This window comes from Micromys minutus, assembly GCF_963924665.1.
Source record: "Micromys minutus genome assembly, chromosome: 2".
Lineage (NCBI taxonomy): Eukaryota > Metazoa > Chordata > Mammalia > Rodentia > Muridae > Micromys > Micromys minutus.
Window position 1 is genome coordinate 2,218,455 of NC_137971.1, and position 11,520 is coordinate 2,229,974.

The 11,520-nt window shown below is 48.2% G+C and overlaps 1 protein-coding gene across 1 annotated transcript in view; it reads left to right on the forward strand.

Annotated features, from left to right (window-relative positions):
* Nucleotides 1-11,059, forward strand: part of HSPA12A (heat shock protein family A (Hsp70) member 12A) — a 62,658-nt gene extending 51,599 nt beyond the window's left edge. The window contains exons 8-12 of the mRNA XM_080913132.1: nt 115-201; nt 688-792; nt 1,388-1,646; nt 6,151-6,254; nt 7,035-11,059. Coding sequence (XP_080769258.1) covers nt 115-201; nt 688-792; nt 1,388-1,646; nt 6,151-6,254; nt 7,035-7,672 — 1,193 coding nt within the window. The 3' untranslated portion in view covers nt 7,673-11,059. The remainder of the gene's footprint in view (nt 1-114; nt 202-687; nt 793-1,387; nt 1,647-6,150; nt 6,255-7,034) is intronic.
* The last annotated feature ends 461 nt before the right edge of the window (nt 11,060-11,520 follow it).

The window sequence follows — 11,520 nt, forward strand, 5'->3', positions numbered from 1 at the left end:
TCCCCGAACCCGCCATGCCGTTGTCTCCAACAGCTACAGGTGACTGTCCACTTTTTCATGCTTTCTTATGCTTGGTTCTTTTTTTCCCCTTTCTTTCTTTCTATTGTCCACTAGCTAAGGAACATGTTCGGCGCAACCGGCAGAGCCGGACCTTTTTGGTGGAGAACGTCATAGGAGAAATCTGGTCTGAGCTGGAGGAAGGTAGTATCTTTGGATGTCCTTTGCCTCTGCTCTATTCACGGTTCACACAAACACCTCCATATTCATTATGGTGGCTCTTTGGGAAGATGCTCGGTGGCCGGGTGCTTTAAAGGCCACTGGTTCAGGGACCGCCCCTTCCGGGAGCTGCAATTTTGCATGTCAGAAAATTAGAGACAAACTCTTCCCAAGGAAGATAAGGCTCCCCAGTTCTGGAGGGAATCTTGTGTTAACTGCATGCCACAGGGCGTGGTGAGATCACACACGAATATTTGGTCCTCCAGAGTATCTCACAGAACCTCTGCTTCATGCATGCTCAGCCCGCCTTCTTGGACGGGCATGATTGGATTCTCTGGTTATCGAATAACTTACTACGCTGCACTGTGCAGATGAGCTGTTGATGATGTTTACTGAGCCAGGTTACCATTCGCCGGCTTGAGGGGGAACAGATGCCTCGTGTATCTTAAAGGTCCCTGTCTTCTATGCCAGGGGACAAGTACGTGGTTGTCGACAGTGGCGGAGGCACGGTAGACCTGACTGTCCATCAGATACGGTTACCAGAGGGGCACCTCAAGGAGCTGTACAAAGCAACAGGTGAGCCTCCGCTGCCGCCTTGCTGTGTAGCGTTCCCACCCCTCCCCTCTCCCCACCCCCACTCTAGTCCACCCACTTCAGATTTCTCTCAGCATAGAAAGCATGTGGACTGTGGGCGGTAGCGGGCCCTTCCATCTGTTTACAATTGGAGAGCAAAATGCGTTTAAATGTCTTCCAATCTCCACTTGGATAGTGGCTCTGTTTCTGAAGCTTTTACCAGATTTTGCCTGTAGCCTAGTGGCACCTCGACTGAATCTAAGGCCAGATCTGTGCACCTGGAATAAGATTGCTAAAATAAGGAGCGTGCCTTTTTTCCCCTTGGGAGGAGAGGTCTGCTGAGGCGAGCCCACCAACAGACTGTGCAGTGCCTGAGGTCTGCCGATTCTCCAGTCCTCACCCGTGCGAAGTTTTATCCGGATTGATTTTATTGATAAAGGAAAATCCACAGAATAAGAGCCTAAGGGTCTGAGGCGTGAGTGGGGATGGTAGTTGTCTGTGCGCCTCAGAGAACACAGGGAAGGCCCGCCCTTCAGTGTGTGGCCTCAGTCTCTCTCTCTCTCTAACCCCATGGACCCTCAATTTGTCCTCCACTCAGGTGGACCGTACGGATCCCTGGGAGTAGATTATGAATTTGAAAAACTGCTTTGTAAAATATTTGGAGAGGATTTTATCGAACAGTTCAAGATCAAACGCCCAGCAGCCTGGGTTGACCTAATGATCGCCTTTGAGTCTCGCAAAAGAGCGGCTGCACCAGATCGAACCAATCCCCTGAACATCACCCTGCCCTTCTCCTTCATTGACTACTACAAGAAGTTCCGGGGCCACAGCGTGGAGCACGCCTTGAGGAAGAGCAAGTAAGTTGGCTTGCCCTGGGTTCCGACCCAGTGCAAGATGTGCTCCTAAGCAAGCTACTCGATTTTACTTTTACTATGGAAATGAGGCTAAAATTTCTGCTTACCTCAAAAGGATGTTGTGGGAGTAACACGAGTCCCTATCTGTTAGGCATTTAGCATTAATACCCAGGTCCCAGAAAGCATGGTCTGTGCATTAGCTGGTATGTTCACTGAGAAGATAATCACTTTATGAAAATAGAATGTTTTGTTTGGGTGGGATCTTAGTCACTGTTCTACTTCTGTGAAGAGACATAAAGGCCAGGACAACTCTCATAAAGAAAAGCTTGTAATTAGGGGCTTGCCAACAGTTTTAGCGGCTCAGTCCGTTATCATCATGATGGGAGCATGGAGGCATGCAGGTAGACATGGTGCCAGAGAAGGAGCTAAGAGTTCTACATCCAGACCCACTAGCTGAGAGATACATAGAAATAGGTAGGGGGGAAGGGGAGAGAGAGAGAGAGAGAGAGATGGAGAGAGAGAGAGAGAGGGAGAGAGAGGCTGAGCCTGGATTATCATGGACTTTTGAAATCTCAAAGCCCTACCACCATACCTGTGACATATTTTCTCCAACAAGGCCACACCTCCTAATCCTTCTCAAGCAGTGCCACTTCCTGATGACTAAGCATTCCAATACCTGGGCCTATGGGGCCCATTCTCATTCAGACCACAAGGCTGGCTGCTGTAGCACAGTGTCTAGAATAGGTCTTGTGTACTAGATGAACAAACTCTAGTGGAAATCTGTTTTTCCTGCTTCTCCAAGGCCCTAGCTTCCACTTAAAGCTCATTTGTTGCAAAGTGAGCCCATGTGGAAGATTCTAATTAAAACTAAAAAACTTTAAATATATATATATTTAAAAAAACCCTACATGTCTGATAACTTGTCTGATTAGTTGTTTTGGAGCAGTATATAATAGTACATGCCTGTAATTCCCACAGTGTGGAGGGTGAGGCAGGAGTATCTTGAATTCACAGCCAGCCTGGGCAACACACCATGACCATACCAAAACTTCTGATATATATGCCCAACGGACTGGTTGTTGCCATAGTCTGACCAATTTTCATATCTGTGACTGCCCAGTGTCACCCCCACTCTTAATGCCTTCCTTATAATGGAAGATGAAACTCTTACCATCCACCTTCAGTTACTGGCTGTTCCTAGCCAGTCTAAACCATATATGCTTCCTGCAATTATTTTAAAGAAAATCTCAGATTGTGATCTAATCCATTAATGGGGCTGGAGTTCTAAGGGAGGTACATTATGAAGGTTACATAGTATCTCAAGCCCTGCCCCCCACACATATAGAATGAAGGCTACATAGTATCTCAAGCCCTGCCCCCCACACATATAGAATGAAGGCTACATAGTATCTCAAGCCCTGCCCCCCCACACATATAGAATGAAGGCTACATAGTATCTCAAGCCCTGCCCCCCCACACATATAGAATGAAGGCTACATAGTATCTCAAGCCCTGCCCCCCCCACACACACAAACTTCCCTTCTGGTTTCACCCTTCATTGTGTGTTAGTTGTCAAGGCTGACTGGCTGCACTGAGTGCTTTCCACAGTCCATGTTTGCTCACCGTGCACCCACAGGTTCCTTGGTCCATGTGTCTGTCCCTTGCTATGCTTTTGCAAATACACTGACATTGAGTCTTAGACAGATGTAAGTTTGAAATTTTTTTTTCCGGAAGATCTACTTAATAAGTGGGAGTTTTCTTTTTATAAAGTTATATCTATTACCACACAATAATTATATGTGATGATGTCATTGTGACATTTTTATACTTAGGGTTCCTATTGCTATAATAAAGCACCATGTGCAAAGCCATCAAGGGAGGAAAAGGCTTTATTTCATGCCAGGTGACAGTCTGTCATAGAAGGAAGTCAGGACAGAAACTCAAGCAAGACAGGAACCTTGGAGGCAGGAATTAAAGCAGAGGCCATGAGAGAGTGCTGCTTACTTGCTTGTTCCTCATGGCTGGCAGCTGGGCATTTCTGGTGCACACCTTTAATCCCAACACTCAGGAGGCAGAGGGAGGTGGATCTCTGAGGCCAGCTTGGTCTACAGAGTGAGTTCCAGTACAATTAAAGCTCCACAGAGAAACCCTGTCTTGGACAACAATAACAACAAAAACCCAAAACAGCAACTAAAGGAAAGAAGGGAATGGGGGGGGGGGAGAATAAATGTAGGCTAGTCTGATAGGGGCATTTTCTCAGTTAAGGTTCCATCTTTCAAAATGACTATTGCCAGGGTCAAATTGATAGAAAAGGAGCCAGCACATCCCTCATCACCCTCTGTCTCCTCCCCTCTTATCCCATTCTCTTCACAACCAGTCCCTCTGTGTGTGTGTGTGTGTGTCTCAAATTCATTAGAGCTATGTCCAGGAGCATTGGTGAGAAGTGATTTACAGGAACAGGGCAGCTCATTGCCATGTCATTGGAAGAACATCTCTCCCTATCCAGCAACCATCACTACTTCCACCTCTCAGAGGAGAGCAGGGCTTCATGATCCTTCCCCTCCCATGACAGGATGGTAAAAGCCTGGCCTTGGGCAGTTCTTCTGTGGGTGATCACAGCTGCTGCAAGTCCCTGCTCAGTCCCATCAGAGATGTGCAATCTACTGTCTCTTCTGAGGTGATGAGGGATGTTAGTGTCCTCTGATGATCACAGTCCACATTTCATGAGGGATGGGCTCATGCATGCCACACGACTGTGTCTCTCCCATTCTGTTCGGTGTGTCTGGAGCACTCCTAAAGAAACAGTTATTCCTCCACCGTTCAGTTACTACAGAGAAGAGAATAAATAGCTATTCACCCTTCTAGTTGTTTTGTTAAAGTGGCTTGGTGGTATACAACTTTAATCCTAGCACTAGGGAGGCAGGAACAGGAGACTTTGTTAGGGGCCAGCCTGGTCTACATAGTAAATTCTAGGCCAGCTAGGGCTAGGTGGAATGGTGAGATCCTGTCTCAAAAAATACAGTGGATATCCTTCAAAATGGTAATGAGTTTTATTTTGTAGGAAAATGTGGACTTAACCATGGTTACTCCTTCAGACACACCAGAAGAGGGCATCAGATCTCATTACACGTGTTCGTGAGCCACCATGTGGTTGCTGGGAATTGAACTCAGGACCTCTGGAAGAGCAGTCAGTGCATTTAACCACTGAGCCATCTCTCCAGCCCTGGTTACTTTATTTTAAAACGTAATAACTATGGGGTTGCTGATGCTGAGTGTCCCGCCTTGGTCAGGAGCAGCCTCTTCCATTTGACACAGCACAGGGCCTCTGAAGTATCTTTGCCCTCAGCCCTGTGGAGACTCTCCAGATTCACCTCACATACCCTCTGCCCCCAAACTGGACTGGACCATTTCTCCAAAAAGCCTTGATTTCTTTTAGTGCGAAACAGTAGATTTGAGGACAGTAGGGTTCAGATTTTGTGCCCTCTGGACAGGGCCATACCAAGTTGGCTGTCTTACTAGGATGATGTTTTCTTTGCCCAGTTGACTCCCCTGGAGAGAACACCTGCCCTCTGGGTCAAATCCCAGATCTTGGGCACACAGTTCTGGGGGCCCTCCTACCCTCCCAATGTGGAAACCAACCAGTCACAGCCAGCCACAGGGTCATTTCTCACCACATACTGTCCTTTGGCATATGCCATGGAAATATGTCCAAGGAAGATGGGATCTCTACTGAGAGTCTGGATAATGAATGGTTTCCAATACTGTTTAGTTCCCAACATTAGTTAAGCTAAGGAAAAACAAAACAAAACAAAACAACAACAAAAGCTTTCCTAAGTGTTTCACAGACATAGCATCTACTTCACCTTCACAGCTTCCCCTGGGAGAGGCAGTAAGGTTAGAACTACTAACCTTGCAGCCACAGAGACCTGGCTCAGAGAAGGTGGAGCAGGGGTGGGGTGGGGGATGGAGGGGGGTTGGGGGAGGAAGTTGGGGAGGGGATAGCGGAAGTCCATGGTTACTAAGTGATGGGGCCATCCTGGAGCCCACCCTGGCCAGTGCTCTTCTGCTCCACAGTACTGCTCTGGAGACCCAGAGGCCCAGAGGTTCACCTCTGTGATGCTTCTCAGGCCTAGAGAGCTGAGATGTCCCTGAGTATAGGCTTGTGGCTGAGGTCAGTTCAACACACTCATCCCATGGGCCTCTAACATCAGTGTGTCCAGCTCTCGGTGGGTAAACACGAAAGGCAGAGGCTTACCTGTCTCTGGTGCTAGGCACTGGTCTTCATCGTGCTGGGGGAGTTTGATGCTAGCAACAAAGCAGGGAGAAACAGAAAAGGTTATGCCTTCGCTCTAGAGCATCTGAGGGTCTATGTCCAGACAGTTGGGGGGATTTCCAAGAATGAGTTTGACTTCAAAACCCTTTTAACCCTGTGGTGGGACAGATCTGTCCAGATCCACCTGGCACTGTGCACTTATTCAGAGCTTCTTTCTCTTGACGCTCTTCCCAGCGTGGACTTTGTGAAGTGGTCCTCCCAGGGCATGCTGAGGATGAGCCCTGACGCCATGAACGCCCTCTTCAAGCCAACCATTGACAGCATCGTTGAGCACCTCAGTGAGTATCGGTCAGGTCTACCCCGGGGGACAGAGTTGGGGTAGGGACAGTACACACACAGCCCAGTTGGTGGGGAATCTGGATCCGGAAGCTGCAAGGCTGAAGCCTGCTAGAGTAGGAAGACTTGAGTGCTTCATGGGAAAGGCTTCTGGACACAGCTCTGAATACTGTTTCTCTAATGCCACCGAGCTGAGGGAGCTAAGGACCTGTCCTTACCTAGGGCTTCGCTTTGGCCTTGAAGGTCAGAGGTCAGGGAACTCTGAAGCCATAATACCCTAGGGTGACAGGAACATAGGAATCCTTGGCTCGCCGGGAAAGAAGGAACTGTTTTGTGAAGCAGGGAAGGATTCCAGTAAGACAGGTGTGTCTGTGCTGCCTTCTTGTGTGTTGGTTATACTCCTCCAGGCACACCCAGGATCCAAACCCCCACATGCACCCTCACCTACCTTTGTGGATATCAGAGACAGTAATGTCTACAGCTCAGAACACATATCCGGAGGATTACTGTTGTTATGAAGAATGAATTCTAATTAAAGTCCCCATGACCTCCCCTTGGCACGGCCCTGGCCTTTGTTCCTGAGGATAGAGTGTGTATGCTTTCTTCATAAGAACCGTCCTCCATAAGACCAGCTCAGTAAAAGCTGGGTTCGATGAGCCCAACCAAAGCCAGCGTCCATCTGATGCTCATCCGTGAGCTGACTCCCACAGACCCAGACAGCTGGGCCCCGCTCTGCTGGCTTCCGTTGGGGTACCTGACCTTCCCCTCTCCTTCCCTTTCAGGAGACCTTTTTCAGAAGCCTGAGGTATCCACGGTCAAGTTCCTGTTTCTGGTGGGTGGCTTTGCAGAAGCACCGCTTTTGCAGCAGGCAGTACAAGCTGCCTTTGGTGACAAATGCAGGATCATCATCCCCCAGGATGTCGGCCTCACCATCCTCAAGGGCGCCGTCCTCTTTGGCCTGGACCCCGCCGTTATCAAGGTGCGACGGTCCCCTCTCACCTATGGAGTGGGTGTGCTGAACCGCTACGTGGAAGGGAAGCACCCTCCCGAGAAGCTGCTGGTAAAGGACGGCACGCGTTGGTGTACCGATGTCTTTGACAAGTTCATCTCTGCCGACCAGTCCGTGGCCCTGGGGGAGCTGGTCAAGCGCAGCTACACCCCCGCAAAGCCCTCCCAGCTGGTCATCATCATCAACATCTACAGCTCTGAGCACGACAACGTCAGCTTCATCACTGACCCGGGGGTGAAAAAGTGCGGCACGCTCCGCTTGGATCTCACGGGGACCGGCGGCCCAGCGGTTCCCGCCCGCAGAGAGATACAGACCCTTATGCAGTTTGGGGACACTGAGATCAAGGCCACGGCCATTGACATAGCCACCTCAAAGAGTGTCAAAGTGGGGATCGACTTCCTAAATTACTAATGGAACTGACTGCCCCTCCTGGCCACCAGCCCCCTGGGACTCATCTGCGTTTGCTGACCTCAGCCTTGACTGTTCTGTCCCCCGACCTGACCCTTGCCATTGCCCACCTGAATTTCAGTAGGAAAGAACCAGAGCAGAGATTAACTGAGGATTCTTTTTGAGGGTACATCAGAGTGAGAAAAACTCAGAAGTCAGTATCACGATCTGGAAACCGGAAGTTTGAGGACCCCAGAGCAGCCAGCCTCTACCGGTTCCTGAACGGTCAAACAGCCCTTAGTGAGGACTGGGTGCAGCCTGCTTTGAAGAGGCCACCAAAAGGGAGGGCTTAGGGAGCCCACTGCTAGCCAGAGAGCAGATATTCATCAGAGGTCTTTTTAAATTATCTTGGCTGGCCATGAATAGGAAATACCAGCCTCCTGCAGAGTTAATTTCTCCTCTTTATCTTGGGACTCACAGTGGTGACTCAGTGGCAACTTACAGTATTCATTTTTTTCTAAGCTCGTGGGAGAAGACCGCCTACACCGGGCACTGTTTCAGGTTCTCATACAATTTAGATTCCAAGGAGACTCAATGACGATAGGGCAACTTTGGCTAACTCAGCCAGGATGGGGGTGGTGGTAAGAGTGTGGATACCTTGATTTTTCAGAGCAGGTAAAACTTGCTTTGGTGAAAATGCACTCTGAAGAGTTAGTGACGTACCCCAAATGACATCAGTCACCCTTTTCTGGAGAGTGTACATTCTGAGATTCCTCAGTGGATGACCAAAGGTGTGGATACTACCAAACCTCATGTATACTATGTTTTTTCTGTACTTACATACCTATGATAAAGTTCAATTTAATAAAGTAGGAAGAGATTAGCAACAATAACCAATGACGAAATGGGATAATTATGAAGACAATTTGATAAAATGGGTGTGGATGTGGTCTATCTCAGTGTATCTTACTCTACTGCACGCTGGTGCATTTTTGGACCACAACTGACAGGAATTAATTGAAAACCCAGTAAATAAAAACACAGGTCAGAAAATAATTCTCTTGAATTCAGCTTGAGTTGAGAGGTCAGACATGATCCTAGTGTTCTTAATAGGAACTTAATTGGAGAAAATGAAGTTTCTATTTACCCCTGTTTATATATATCACCACACCCAAGAAAACAAAACAAGTCCCTGCTGGTGCAAGCTTCCAACATTTTCAATTGGCCCTTCACTTCCTTCCCCTGTTCTTTATGCCACCATAAGGAAGTAGGAAAAGGAGTTCTGCTCCGTGAGATGTCTTCATCAAACCTGCAGCTTTTCAAATTCACCTAAAGTAGTATGTAAGCCTAGACCTGGTAAATGAAGGTAGGCCTGTGGCTCTTTTAGACAGCGCTGACTCTGAAGGAACAGGGTCTGAAGTCTTAGTGTTGGAATGTGAGAACTCCCTCAAAGCTGGGGTGGCCTTAACAATGCCTGTCAGATTTCCCTCAGGGCAGAGCGAGTGTACCTACACTTTGTCCTCTAGATTAGAGGGCTGGGGATCCACCTGCCCTTTTAACCCTCACAGGAAGGATCAGAGGAGGAAAAAGAAGGCAGGAGAGGAACCATGACAGTGAAGCCTCCCAAAGGTCCAGCCAGGTTCTGTGTCCCTGCCTCTGTTTGAGGCTAGTCTCACCAACATTCAGGAGCCAGATGAGGAGAAAGAATCAAGAATTTGACTCACAGTCCTTTTTATCTCTTCAAAATTGTCTTTCCCACCTGCTGGAATTCATTCTGATTTCAAATCACTGTAAACATGCATAATGAATGGATGGACAGACAGACAGACGGATGGATGTACGAACAGATGGATACAGAATGAGGGAAGGGACTTCAAATGCAAGCTGGATTTGTGAACCATCCTCATAGCCGATATGCAGATTCCAAACAGCATTTTGAATTTTAACCTACTGTCTTCTTTTCCACACTGCTTACCCCAGAAGTCCCTGCCAGAATGTGAAAACCTATCAAACCACAGAACAAGTGAATGGGAGCCCCAAACTGAATGGCAGGGTTTCAAATCCAGACTTCAGGATGCTTGCTTGCTCTCTAGGATTCCCGCTAACCCTGCTTCAGAAGCTCATGGGTGTTGCTTTGGTGTTTTTAGCCACAGTCCTCAAATAGACTTTCACTTTTGTTATAATGAATATAATTTTATGTACATAGAACACCAGAATCTTGTACAGAATCTTTATTTCTACTTGTGCTTGTTCGGACAGGAAAATACTCTTAATTTTTGGTTATTAACGCTGCTGCCTGTAAGCTCCACAGCTTCAGTTCTTAACTACTCTCACTGGCTGCTGTCCGCACTGTTACCCCACAGTGGACCATGTTTGCAAGTCTAAGCAATAGACAGAGGTGCCTTGGGTCAGAGTATTCTGATCACACTACCCAGATGGATAGCCTCACACCTGCACACCTCACCCAAAGCTGAACAGCCTCTGCATAGAGTAATGTAGCAATTCTCCTGCCCAGACTTTGAGAGCTGAACGTACTGGTTCTGGAAGCAGTGCCTCCCGAAACACTGACAGGGTGGCATGCTTCACGATCAGAGGAATCAGGTGGCCCGTGGGCCAAGGTTTCCGTTGGGTTGAATGAGTAGGGGAACCGTAGTCAAGCCCTTCTTTCCCTGGCTAACGTGAAGCACTCCCTTCCTTAGGTCAGTCTATCTCCTTGCCTCCTATGTTGCTTAAACGAGCTGATGGAAATCTGCACTGTTAGCAAACCGATGGTGGAGTAGGGCATGTGATTTCACTGGACTTCCGTCAGGCCCAGAGGTGCAGTCCCAGTAGCCAAACTCTTTTAGTAAAGATCTATCCCTACCTTGACTGAAGTCATCCTACCAGGAACACCGGGGGAACACACCTGGAACACACTTCCCACTCTTAGAAAGTTCCAGAAGGTCTGTGGTCTTGCCCGATTGTCCTTTGCATAGGTTCCCTGGTCAGGTAATGATATTTCCTGTACACAGCAGTCATATAAAGGCAGAGGGACAGACGAGCGACAGGCAGTAGGAGAGAGGAGGTGCCACAGAAGAGCTGGGGAGTCATGGCTGAGTCCAGGTTACAGAACCTGCCCCACCCTTAGAATGTTACTTAGACCAAGTTTAGCCTTTAGAGTCCAGGTCTGGTTAATTGCCGGGGTAGCAAAGAGTTGCATGCACCAATATAAACAGGAGTCAAAATGCATTATTAACCGAAGATGAATTTCACATTGTAGCGATGTAATAGTTGTATGCCGGGGAATGGCTTAAGTGGATGGCTAGTATAAAAGTTGTTGGCCATAATATCTCGTAACACCTCCCATCTGCTTGCAATACGGAGCAATATCCTAAGACCTCAACCACTGGGAGGCCTGTTCACTACAAGATAGATCCGAATGTCACAGAAATTCGTTCACTAGACAGGACTGTGTCTGCAAACTCTGTCTTCACAGATTCTAATAAAGTAAAACTCAATTTCACATGGCCTAGAAGAGTCTTTCTCATTTGGGGTGTAGGTGGAGCTATAGGGGAACCATTACTGACTCAAGACCTTTCTGGTTGGCACAAGCTTTACTGACAGCCCACCCTTTGCTCAGAACCAAGGCTCCAGGGACGCCCAGAGTCCTGTCTCCTCCGAACGGGAAGAAAGAGGCTTGGCTGTAGAGGAGAGATGGGGAGAGTGAGTTGATAAAAATCAAGTCTAAGGCCTTGGTGGTGTCTGCCCTCAGGGCATCCCTGCAGGTGGAGGCTGTCTAAATCCTTGGCTTTCTTCCCGCTACCTCTGGAGCATGTTCTAAATCCACCCTACAGGGATTGGATGGCTGGAGGTGTGGGTCCCACGGTCCAAGG